Source organism: Sapajus apella, unplaced genomic scaffold (genome assembly GCF_009761245.1).
Source record: "Sapajus apella isolate SASKATOON/1434 unplaced genomic scaffold, GSC_monkey_1.0 scaffold147, whole genome shotgun sequence".
Taxonomy (NCBI): Eukaryota; Metazoa; Chordata; class Mammalia; order Primates; family Cebidae; genus Sapajus; species Sapajus apella.
The window spans coordinates 462,955-475,903 of NW_022437087.1; the positions used below are offsets into that span (position 1 = coordinate 462,955).

Genomic DNA, 12,949 nt, shown 5'->3' on the forward strand with positions numbered 1-12,949 from the left:
ACAGAGCCTTGCTTTGTCACCCAGGCTAGAGTGGCGGTGGCATGATCTTGGCTCACTGCAACCTCTGCCTCCTGGGTTTAAGAGATTCTGTGCCTCAGCCTCCTGAGTAGCTGGGATTACAGGTGTGTGTCACCATGCCCAGCTAATTTTTTGCATTTTTAGTAGAGATGGAGTCTTGATATGTTGGCCAGGCTGGTCTCAAACTCCCAGCTTCAAGTGATCTACCCATCTTGGCCTCTCAAAGTGCTTGGATTATAGGCATGAACCACTGCACCTGGCCCTAGTATGTACATATTTATAAAAACATAAGTTCATTTTGTGTATGAAAGGAGAATGGTCACCCTATCTTTTAACCCCTTTTTTACCCAAAAAATTACTGGTATATTTACAAATCAATATATTTATCTTCATATCATCATTTTCAAAGCTGTGTGCTATTCCTCTGTATGAGAAGACCATATAGTCTATCCTGTGGATAGACCATGTAGATTTTATTCAGTCTCCTGTTATTAGGTATTCTGATTGCTTCCAGCTGTTTTATTGTGAACAATGTTATGATAAATATCCTTGTTATGTATATCTTGGCACGTCTACCCAATCATTCTTCAAAGTTCCGAGAAGTGGAATTACTGGGTGAAGCATACTCATATGTTAAGGCTTTTGACAAATTTTGCCAAGCCTATTTTAATTATACTCCTGATAGTACAACTGAGTGTTCCTTTACCTGAGTCTTGATTCTTTTTTTTTTTTTCTTCTTTTTTTTTGAGGCAGAGTCTTACTCTTTTGCCCAGGCTGGAGGATCTTGCTCTGTTGCCCAGGCTGGAATGCAGTAGAGCAATCTTGTCTCATTGCAGCCTCCACCTCCCAGGTTCAAATGATTCTCATGTTTCAGCCACCTGAGTGAGCTGGAATCAGAGGTGCATGTCACTGCTCCTGGCTAGTTTTTATATTTTTAATAGAAACAGGGTTTTGCCATGTTGGCCAGGCTGGTTTAGAACCCGTGGCTTCAAGTGACCCGCCTACTTCAGCCTTTTAAAGTGCTGGGATTACAGGTATGAGCCACTGCACCCAGCCTGGGTATTGATTTTTAAGTGTTTATTGCAGCTCTGTCTATTCACTCTGGCCCTTTGATCTGGCCCTTTCATTATCTATGAAAGATTAGGGGAGCTGCACTTTCACTAAAATAACTTGTCTCCTGGAAAATTTCTGAAAAAGTCCACACCATTTAATGCTTTTTTTTTTTTTTTGAGACGGAGTCTCTGCTGCCCAGGCTGGAGTGCAGTGGCACGATCTTGGCTCACTGGTTCAAGCAATTCTCCTGCCTCAGCCTCCCGAGTAGCTGGGATTACAGGCACACACGCCACACCCAGCCAATTTTTGTATCTTTAATAAAGACAGGGTTTCACCATGTTGGTCAGGCAGGTCTCAAACTCCTGACCTTGTGATCCACCCGCCTCGGCCTCCCAAAGTGCTGGGATTACAGGGATGAGCCACCACGCCCAGCCTTTTAATGCTGTTTTTAAAATCTCAACATTGAAAATATAGACCATTTTGGGCTTTTAATTAAAAATGTAATAGTCTAATACTCTGTGTTAAGAAAGTTTCCATATTAAAAAAACAACTGAGACATGAACAGCAGGAGCACAGAATCATAACTATATAAATTTGCTTTCCATTGATTGTACCTCTACTGAGCTTGACACATAATGGAACATATCACTTTCTTTTGTGGAAACTGTGTACATAAGACACCAAGCTGGTATTTCAAAGTCAGGCTGTACTCAAACTTTGAGAATACACTTTTCCACAGGCAAGTCTGTTACCGTAGTACCAATGTCTTTATGCTTTTTTTTTTCCTTGAGACAGAGTCTCGCTCTGTCACCCAGGCTGGAGTGCAGTGGCACAATCATGGCTCACTGCAACCTCCACCTCACAGGCCCAAACATTTCTCCCACCTCAGCCTTCTGAGTAGCTAGGACCACAGATGCATGCCATCACATCTGGCTAATTTTTAAAATTTTTGTAGAGATAGGTTCTCCCTATGTTGCCCAGGCTGGTCTCGAACTTCTGGGCTAAAGTGATCCTCCTGCCTTAGTCCCCAAAGTGCTGAGATTATAGGTGTGAACCACCCAGCCCAGCACCTTCATGCATTTTTTAAAATTTTTTGGTAGGGACGGGGGTTTCCCTATGTTGCCCAGGCTGCTCTTGAACTCCTGGGCTCAAGCAGTCCTCCCAACTTGGCCTCCCAAAGTCCTGGGATTACAAGTGTGAGCCACTGTGCCTGGCCCACCTGTGCCTGGCCTCCTTTATGCCTTTAAAAAAAAATTTTTTTTTTTTTTGAGACAGGGTTTCACTACTCTTGTAGCCCAGGCTGGAGTACAGTGGTGCGATCTCAGCTCACTGCAATCTCTGCCTCCCAGGTTCAAGCAATCCTCCTGCCTCAGCCTCCCAATTAGCTGGGATTACACCATGCATGTGCCACCATGCCCGGCTAATTTTTTTGCATTTTTAGTAGAGACAGAGTTTCACCATGTTAGTCAGGCTGGTCTCCTTTTTTTCTTTTCTTTTTTTTTTTTTTAACAGCTGCACACTAAAATAATTTCACATTGAGGCCTAAGGCTCTATTTTAAAATAATTTAAAAATTTTTTATTGATATATAATTTACATATATTAGAATATAAAATTCACCATCTTAGTACAATTCAGTGGGTTTCAGTATATTCACAAGATTGTGCAATCATCACCATTATCTAATTCCAGAACATTTCTATTACCCCAAAAATAAAACTCTGTACTCATTAATAGTCACTCCCCATCCCCTACTTCCTGTAGCCCCTGACAGCACTAATCTGCTTTCTGTCTTTGTGGATTTGCCTGTTCTGGACTTTTCATATAAGCAGAAGTGTGTCTGGCTTCTTTCACCTAGCATAATGTGTTTAAGGCTTATTCATGTTGTAGCGTGTAATAAAAACAATTTTAGAAAATGAAACTAATATTGAACCAATTAAGTATTCAAGAAGTGATTTCTTTCTAAATTCAGGAAGTTGAAAAACTCAAGTGCACCCATTAGTCAAGAAGGAATAGAAAGCAACAGGAGAAAAAGAAAGACTGGCAGAGGATTAGGGAACAGAAATGTTGACTGTGGAAAGAACAAAAAAAATATACAAGGAAGGAATAGAGTAACTGAGCTCTCTATTGACTGAAATCAGTTTGATAGCTAAGACTTCTTGAATGTACTTTTTACTTAACTTGAAACAAGTCATTCTAGAAACAAGATGATTATTTTCTGGTCATTACATATCCTTACTCTTTCATTTAGTTGGCTGCTGGATTCCAGACTTCCCAGTATAGACCCCTTTTGACATCTGACAAAATCGTGCTGGGGTCTCTTCTTAATTGCTGTGGCATCTTTTCTTTACTGTTTGTTTGACCTCTTGCCTAATGGTCTCTATGAGCATCAGGAGATAGTGCTTTCTTCTGAGGCCACTTCCTCAGCATGCCTTTGATCCTAAGAATTCCCAGGGAAATGTATTTAACCATATGAAATGTATTTTACCTTCTAGATATTAACTTGGCACAGGCTGGTGTTGGAGTTGGCTTTGTGGATGGCATTCATTTCACTTATTTTAAACCTCCTGCTTTTTAGCGACTCTGCTTTAGCACATGAGTTTCTCTGAGCAAAACAGGCAAAAGTGCAAATGGTTTGAATTTAATATGATGATAGCAACATTATGCACTTGATTATCAACTCTGCTTATTTCTGTCCATGGAGGGTAACAGTACTGCAGACAATTAAATCTTTCGTTTGACTTTGGACAGCCTCATCGTATTCTGGCATCCTTAGGTCTTGCCTATGATACTTCTAAAGACCAAGTTGTTTTCATTTCACTTATAGTGGGCAAAGCAAAGCCAACCTTAAAAAGTTTTGGGTTGTGTGCGGTGGATCACGCCTGTAATCTCAACACTTTAAGAGGCCAACGTGGGAGAACAGCTTGAGTCCAGGAGTTGAGACCAGCCTGAGCAATGTAGTGAGATGCTGTCTTTACAAAAAAAAATTTTTTTAATTAGCCAGGCATGGTGATGTGCACTTGTAGTCCCAACTACTTGGGAACTTCAGGTGGGAAGATTGCTTGAGCCCAGGAGTTCAAGGCTATAATGAGCTATGATCACACCACTGCATTCCAGCCTGGGTGCCAGAGTGAGACCATGTATAAAAAAAAAAAAAAAAAAAATTCATGAATTATTCACAAGCAGCCTGTGGGGTTGCTGGGAGCCAAGGATTGTGGTTCTTCAGGCATAGATATCATTGCATGGAGGTAACAAAGTCTCTGTGTGTGTATGAGAATGGCTGCCTATTGATCATCCAATCAGAATTAGCAGCTAAATGTTTCAGTAGAAATCACAGATGCTTTTATAGCTCTTAATCTGCACTTTACTGTGAGTCATTTGCCATTATGTTCTTAAATTAGGTGATTTACTTTCACTGAAAGCTGTTGCTTTTATAGGAGTGTTAAAATTGAGACAAAAGAAATAGCAGTTATTGCATTAAAAAGGAAAAATTATATATATAATAAAAATATAGAAAATCTCTATCCATCCTCTTAGAGCTTAGCCACGCCATTCTTTAAACAACTTTTCAGCTCTTGGAGATCCCAGGGGTTGATACTAAAGCATGAACCCCGAGGAGGGATTTTATTTGCCATCACGCACTTATATGTGCATCTGACACTAAAATTGTGCTTCTTGGATTTTGATATGCAGGAGCATCATTTGGGCCCCACCTTTCAGAAATTCCCTGACTTCGTCGATCTGGGAAAGATATAAGAATCTGCATTTTTAACAAGTCATCAAGTGGTTATGACAGAGGAGGTCTAGGCTTTAAGAAACACCAGTATAGGCCGGGCGCGGTGGCTCAAGCCTGTAATCCCAGCACTTTGGGAGGCCGAGGCGGGTGGATCACGAGGTCAAGAGATCGAGACCATCCTGGTCAACATGGTGAAACCCCGTCTCTACTAAAAATACAAAAAATTAGCTGGGCATGGTGGTGCGTGCCTGTAATCCCAGCTACTCAGGAGGCTGAGGCAGGAGAATTGCCTGAACCCAGGAGGCGGAGGTTGCGGTGAGCCGAGATTGTGCCTTTGCACTCTAGCCTGGGTAACAAGAGCGAAACTCCATCTCAAAAAAAAAAAAAAAGAAACACCAGTATATAGAATGGGAGTTTGGGGATGGGGTAAGAGAAACAGGTCTCAGTAATCCTGCCAGAAGGGAGAGGAGCAGGGAGGGGTGAGGACAAGAGACAGAGGAAGTGAAGGGAGCTCTTAAAAGGAAGTGAAATGTGTCAAAAACAAAGTGTGTGTTCAAGTTTGCCTAAGGCTCTGATGGTGTAGATATTTGTGGGAGATAATTTCTGTTTGTGCTGTCTTTGGCATGGTGCAAAGATTGTAGGTGCCCTGAATAAAAGTATCTGGGCAGTTTTAAAGCGTGCAAAGGTCAGCCTCCCCTTCAGCTTAGTGTCCCTATGACAGACTCTAGCTTAGTACAATATTGCCAGTCCATTCTGGAGTCCAGCGATGGAAGAGGAAGATAAAGAAGAGAGTTTTACATTTGCCAACCACCTCTTCCACTCAGTGGTACCCTGCTAATTTTCTCTGTCTGCCCTGAATTCTTATGATGTCAAAGTAGTCTTGCATGGTGGGAATTTAAGGCCTAAGAGAAAACAGGAGTTCCCCAAGAGGGAGCAAAAAGAAGAGCCTCAGACATTCAGACATTCAATCAGGCAGGATGTACTGGATATCTCCTATGTGTAGGGCACTATGTTGGCATTGAGGATACAGGGGGAACAAGCTAGCCATCATTGTTGCGCTTACAGAGCTTCTAGTTTAGTAGGGGAGACAGACATGTATAGAATCTGTTGTACAACTAATTATTTAAATAAAAGTATGATAATTTTATAAAGACCGCAAAGAAAGTATATCAGGTGCTGTAAGATTATTTAACGGGTGGTTTTGCTTAGTTTGAGGGGACAAACTTTAGGGGCAAAAGGAATTAGAGCTAGTGAAAAGAAGGTGTAGCAGCCAAAGGGGTAGTTGAAGAAACAAATTTGTGGTCCGTTAAGAAACCAAGAAGGAGGCCGGGCGCAGTGGTTCACGCCTGTAATCCCAGAACTTTGGGAGGCTGAGGCAGGTGATCACGAGGTCAGGAGATCAAGACCATCCTGGCTGATACAGTGAAACCCCATCTCTACTAAAAATACAAAAAATTAGTTAGGCGTGGTGGCGCGTGCCTGTAGTCCCAGCTACTCGGGAAGCTGAGGCAGGAGAATCACTTGAATCCAGGAGGCAGAGGTTGCAATGAGCTGAGATCACGCCACTGCACTCCAGCCTGGGCGACAGAGCAAGACTCCATCTCAAAAAAAAAAAAAAAAACCCAAGGAGGAATTTCCAGAGCATATTTGTGGTCATCAAAGTCAAATGCTGCAGAGATGGAAAGAAAGATGGGAGCTGAGAATGGTTTGCTACATATGGTGATTAAAACTGTTCTAGAAGAGTTTCAAGATTAATAGGGCCAAACCCAGATTACAGGTGGTTAAAAAATGAGAAGGTGGTGAAATCCTAAGTACTATAATAGAGCTCTTACACTCACTTTTTGGCCACTTAACATGAAGTACTTTGTAATACTCTGGCTGTGCTTGCTTTGTCTCCCCAACTAGATTGGCAGCTTCCTGAAGATTATGATGATAAATCTAACCCCTAGCACTGTATCAACATGTAGCGTTAGAGTCACTAACTGGAGACCTAAGACCTTGGAGCTATCTGGTGCTGGTCCTGCCACACAGAAGCCATGTGCCTTGGGCATGATCATGTTTCCTCATCTCTAAAATGGTGATATTCCTAACTTTCCTATCACTTGGGCTTTTGAAAGGATCAAATAGGGCAATATATAGAAATGGACTTTGTGAACTGAAAATTAGTATTCTGTAGAAAAGACTGATAATATTCAGTGAATGGCAACAGCTGCTTTACATAGGAAATTCTGTGATAATCAGTTTTTTGTTTGTTTTAGATTTGTTCCTTATATTGGAATTGTGACGATCCTCATGAATGACTATCCTAAATTTAAGGTAAGAGCCTGTATTGTATGTTTTATTAAAAATGTGATCTTTTGGGCTAGGCGTGGTGGCTCACACCTGTAATCTCAGCACTCTGGGAGGCTTAAGTGGGTGGATCGTTTGAGCTCAGGAGTTCAAGACCAGCCTGGGCAACATAGCGAAATCCTGTCTCTATTTAAAAAAAAAAAAAAAAAAACATCATTAGGCCAGGCACAGTGGCTCATGCCTGTAATCCCAGCACTTTGGGAGGCTGAGGCAGGTGGATCACCTGAGGTCAGAACTTCAAGACCAGCCTGGTTACCAATATGGCAAAATCCAGTCTGTACTAAAAATAGAAAAAATTAGCCAAGTGTGGTGGTGCACGCCTGTAGTCCCAGCCACTGGCAGGGCTGAGGCACGAGAATTGCTTGAATCTTGGAGGTGGAGGTTGCAGTGAGCCAACATCGCATCACTGCACTCCAGCCTGGGTGACAAAGTGAGATTCTGTCTCAAAAAATAATAATAATAATGGGAAAAATTATTTAAAGAAATGTGATCTTTTGCTTAGTTTTGGAAACTTTTAAATGGATTACAGTTAAAAGATGAAAGAATAATTGGATAGTTTAGCAATATAGTCACAAAGACCAGCTTATTAATTAACTCTAAGAACCCCTGAACTTTTCAGCGCTTCTCTGACTTGTGGTTCTGTGTTTATTTTCTAGTATGCAGTGCTCTTTTTGCTGGGTTTATTTGTGCTTGTCCACCGTGAGTAAGAAGTCTGCCTTGCTGTTCCTGGGAAGATGCCATACTTTTCGTTACTGGATGTTTGGAGTAGATACTGGTCTGTGATTGGTGGAATGGAGAACACACATGGTGCTTCTGGGTAGCACTGGTTTGCATTAGTTTATGTTTCCACGCCAGAGTTTGTTTGGGTGGGCACATGTGCACCACAGAGTGCACTTGAGGGGACTTTTCAATCACAGGATTTCATAGCTGTCATTGTCACACTTTCACATTTTTGTACATCAGTGAATTTTTTATATTAAAAGGTTGAGCCAAAGCCCCCAGTGTTTGTATTTTGAAGCCAAGCTTCACTTCTAAAGTGCCTACAGAGACTTGTAAATGACAATGCAGCTCTGCACGAGTTTGAAACCGTCATACCTCCTTCTAATAGGAATGGCATATACTGAGGTGGTCATAAGTCTTAACTTTTAAAATTTTAAATAAAAGACTTTGCACATTGAACCCCTTATCCCTGAATTGTATTTGTTGGGTAAGCTTCTGAAATTTGCCTTCCTTCGCTGGTTCTTAGTACTCCTTGGGGATATAAAGGCTTCATGTGAACAGTCCTTCAGCTAAGAAGCTTGCTCTAATACTAACAACCAGTTGTTTTGTCCGTTGTGCGCGCGCGCGCGTGTGTGTGTGTGTGTGTGTGTGTGTGTGTGTGTAGCCATTGACACTCATAGGAAATCTGTTAGTCATAAAATAGATTCCTCACGTGACTCAGGTGTGTATAAGCCCAGCTAGTGTTGCTGAGAGGTTCAGAAAATCTCACTTGGTTATAAAAAGTCATAACCCTTTCTACACTTGAGACATTCTCAGCACTTTCTACACCAAGGAAGTGTGTGAGCATCTAGAGGCAGAGGAAAGGGCTGGGGAACAAGCATTCTGCTTGTTGTCTTTATACTCATTTGTCTGAACCTGTTCTCTCAAGTGCCTGACTTTGCGTTTCTCTATGCAGGCAGTTTAAAGTAGTGAATGCACAGCCCAATTGTATGTTTTCTTTTAATATGAAGGCAGTGAGGGAAAATGGAGCGTAGAGTAAACCAATATGTTTTGAGCACAAAATACTCAATTCTATCTGTTCTCTTGTTGTAGTCATGGAAGTCGTAGAGTGAGTGAGTTTTCTGTGCTGGGCTACTTGAACGGTTTCTATTACTTGTTCGGCTGCAGTGGAAGCCAGTCTGTGCTGTAGTGCCAATGGCACGAGAACAGGGACAATTACTCTTCTGAAACCCTCCCCTGTGGAGAATAGTGCTTTCCTAAACCCATTAACCAGGCTTTAGCCTTCCAGCTTTGGATATGGGCTCCTAATATTCTCACAGAGTATGAAACTTGGCAAATCAGTGCTAACAAATGCTTTTTTGAACCTGTCTTAGAGGCTTATAGAGTACTTATATTTCCTCATGAGCCAGAGGCTGAACATTCCCTGTGTGGAATGGTAGAAAATTGCTGTTTATTCCATATTCCCCCTTCATCACCTGTGGAAGATGCGGTTCACTGCTCAGCCTAATCAGTACACTGGTTTTTGTACCAACTAGAGCTGGATGCTCTATTGCAAGCAACAACTACATTTCTCTGAAAAGATAATCAAACCATTTAATAATATTTTAATCACTCCATTAGCCAAAAATTGAAAAGATGGCTTGTGGGGAGGGGTATTATAACCCCAAATTTTTATCTTGTCTAGTTTAGTGCTAAACTTAAGACTTAAAATGGGAGATTTTATTAGCAAATATATCCTAAAAGCTCTTTGAAAATGTAAGAAATGCCAGAGAGGTTTCATTTGCTAATTGAATGGAGTGATAAGCTCTTGGGAATTTGCAGGGCAAGTGGAGAACTGGGAAGGCTCAACCATTGTGAGTGAAGGGAATTGAAGAAGAATATGAAAACTGTTCGAACTTTAAATGAGAAATTGATTACCTCTTTGGCTGTTACTTGGCTGTTTTTATAACTCCGGGGAATAAATCTCTATATTATTTGCAATGCCTGTCCTCAGCTCTGGCTCCATGTCTCTGTTTCCTCTGGACACTTCCACTTGATTGTCCCATCTTTAAACTCAAGTTCCTGAAAACTTCCCCTCCAACTTTCATGTTTTCTTTGAAGAATATTCATCAAGATTTGCCATTTCCCCACCATATCTAGTCCCGTTCTAAGTCCTCCATTTACGCCGTTATTCCATTCTCATTGCCATCACCTGAATCCAGAAATACTTTCTCAGTGGCTCCCCATTGTTTGTGTACTGGTCCCCCTGCAGTGTGCCAGTCCAATTATTTTGGATAATTACCATCTGTTATTAATAATTAGTTGTAGCCTGCCTTTTACTTTCAGACATGCTTCTTTTTTTTCTTCTTCTTTATTTTCTCTTACACAGAAGAACAGAAATGCTTCTTGTTTGGACCATAAATTTTGTGTTCATCCTACCTTTTGCCTACATTGAATTCAGACTTTGAATTCCACTAATGGTAAGTATCCTTATGAGTGCAGACATCCATGTGTTTAGTTCTTCATCTGTCTGATCCCGCCTCTGTATACCCTTATTGGGAGGAAGACACTAATACTTTCTTTACTCAGACCAGGCACGGTGGCTCGCACCTGTAATCCCAGCACTTTGAGAGGCCGAGGCAGGCAGATCACTTGAGGTCAGGAGTTTGAGACCAGCCTGGCCCACATGGTGAAACTCTACTAAAAATACAAAAATTAGGCAGCTGTGATGGTGTGTGCCTGTAATCCCAGCTACTCGCAAGGCAGAGGCAGGAGAACTGCTTGAACCCAGAAGGCAGAGGTGGCAGTGAGCTGAGATTATGCCACTGCACTTCAGCCTGAGTGACAGAGTGAGACTCCATTTCAAAAAAAAAAAACTTTCCTCATTCACAACCAGTTGTGTAAAAGTATTATTTTTCCTCCTTTGCTGAGTGTTTCTACTTGCATTATCTCAGTTTATTTCTGTTTATCTGAATCTTACCACGTTCACAAGTTCTGCTGCCACTGAGCATTTGCAGCCTCATACTGTTTAAGTTTGTGGATATGGCTTCACAGCTCTGGCATATTGTAAGCCCCTCCGGGACAGGAGCCCCATCTCATAGACACTGTACTGTCTTTCCCCAGTAGTCTGAAACAGCATGTATTAAATGTTCAATATAATCATGCACTGGAGCCAGAGGCAGTAGCTTCAGTTAGCATTGTTCTTGAGCTGTTATTTAGAGGCAGAGCATATGAATCATTAAAGTGATCTGTACTTTCCTGTTATTTAGTAAGTACATTTTCTTGGTCTTGCCAAATAGAATCTGAAAACTTTCTCCACGGTTCCATTTAAACAGCATGTACCCTTCCCAGATTTTTAAATGTCAATCCTTCCTTCCTTCTTTTTTGTGTGCATCCTTAGGCTCTTCTTGTGTCTTCTTTCTTGATGGGAGAAGTATTGGCATTTGTCATTTTTCTTAAGGAGTCACAGGCTTCCTTCTTAGAGAGCCAGGGCATGGAAGAAAGTAAGTCTTTGTTATCCTGAGTTCATTTCTTGGTGTTTGCATAAGCTTTTGCCAAGTCCAGCTAACCTCTCAGAATGTGGCATGGAGGCTGATTTCAGAATCTGAGGGCATGGGCTCTTCCTATGACATTTGCCACTGTTAAGCTTGAGAGATGACCCAGCTGTTCCTAGCTAGGTAAATGGATGTCTACCTTCATCAAGCAGCTCTTTCAGTCAGGATGGCCTATTCAGGCTGTTTTGTGGCCAGATATATCTTCACCACTACTGTCTCTTGCTAGAACAGTCAGTAATACCAGGCAGGCTTTCAGAAGTAAAATAGCAAATATGACCCTTCACACACAACTGTGGTGGGTCTGGATATAGAAGGAATGCTGTGTAACCAAGAAGCGTTATCAAAACTAGAATGTGCAGGGCTTACTAAAAAATGTTGGAGACAGTGTCTTCCACGTGTCATTCTAGGCTCTAAGGATTTTTCTAGCCTCACTTTCACCAGACATCACATTCTTGCACCCTAGACATTAGTTTACAGTACAGACATTCTGTGCTTATGCTGGTTACTCTGCCTGGAGTGCCTGGTCACCTCCCTACCTACCAAAAGCTTTCACATTCATTTAGCAGACATTTTTTTTTTTTTTTTTTTTTTTTTTTGTGGCGGGGGTTTTTTTTTTTTTTTCCTCCCCGGGTGGCGTGCAATGGGGCGATCTCGGCTCACCGCAACCTCCTCCTCCTGGGTTCTGGCAATTCTCCTGACTCAACCTCCTGAGTAGCTGGGATTACAGGCACGCGCCACCATGCCCAGCTATTGTTTTGTATTTTTAGTAGAGACGGGGTTTCACCATGTTGACCAAGATGGTCTCGATCTCTTGACCTCATGATCCACCCGCCTCGGCCTCCCAAAGTGCTGGGATTACAGGCGTGAGCTACCATGCCCGGCTTTTTTTTTTTTTAATCAGAGTTTCGCTCTTGTTACCCAGGCTGGAGTGCAATGACGCAGTCTCAGCTCACTGCAACCTCTGCCTCCTGGGTTCAAGCAGTTCTCCTGCCTCAGCCTCCCAAGTAACTGGGACTAGAGGCGTGCGCCACCATGCCCAGCTAATTTTGTATTTTTAGTAGAGACGGGGTTTGACCATGTTGGTGGGGATGGTCTCGATCTCCTGACCTCGTGATTCGTCCGCCTCAGCCTCCCAAAGTGCTGGGATTACAGGCTGGGATTACAGTGCCCGGCCGAGGGGTGTTTCTTATTGCAGATGGAGCTTCTGAGCCCGTGTCATGCTTCCTGCTCCACACTGGCCCGTACATTGTTCGTGCTCCTCTCGAACATGCCCTTAGAGTGGTTTGCCTTATGTGTGTCTCTTTCCCAACCAGAGGGCTGGCTCCTGGAGGGCATTAAGACAGAGTCAGCCTCTGATTCATCCTTTGCTTTGCATATTTTATTAGTACTGTCTTGTTGCGTAAAGATACCTTCAGTACTATATGATGAAATAGAAAATAATTGAAGAATTCAGGGTTGAGAGCAATGTGGGATAAGAAACGGATGAAATCAGAGGTGAGAAGGCCAGGTGCGGTGGCGCACACCTATAATCCCAGCACTTTG

General features: G+C 42.2%; 1 protein-coding gene across 2 annotated transcripts in view; it reads left to right on the forward strand.

Moving 5' to 3' along the window:
- The window catches only part of SEC11A (SEC11 homolog A, signal peptidase complex subunit), a 46,563-nt gene extending 38,230 nt beyond the window's left edge, over window positions 1-8,333 (forward strand). For both annotated transcript variants that reach the window (XM_032264792.1, XM_032264791.1), the window contains 2 exons: window positions 7,064-7,121; window positions 7,811-8,333. In XM_032264792.1, coding sequence (XP_032120683.1) covers window positions 7,064-7,089 — 26 coding nt within the window. In that variant the 3' untranslated portion in view covers window positions 7,090-7,121; window positions 7,811-8,333. The remainder of the gene's footprint in view (window positions 1-7,063; window positions 7,122-7,810) is intronic.
- The last annotated feature ends 4,616 nt before the right edge of the window (window positions 8,334-12,949 follow it).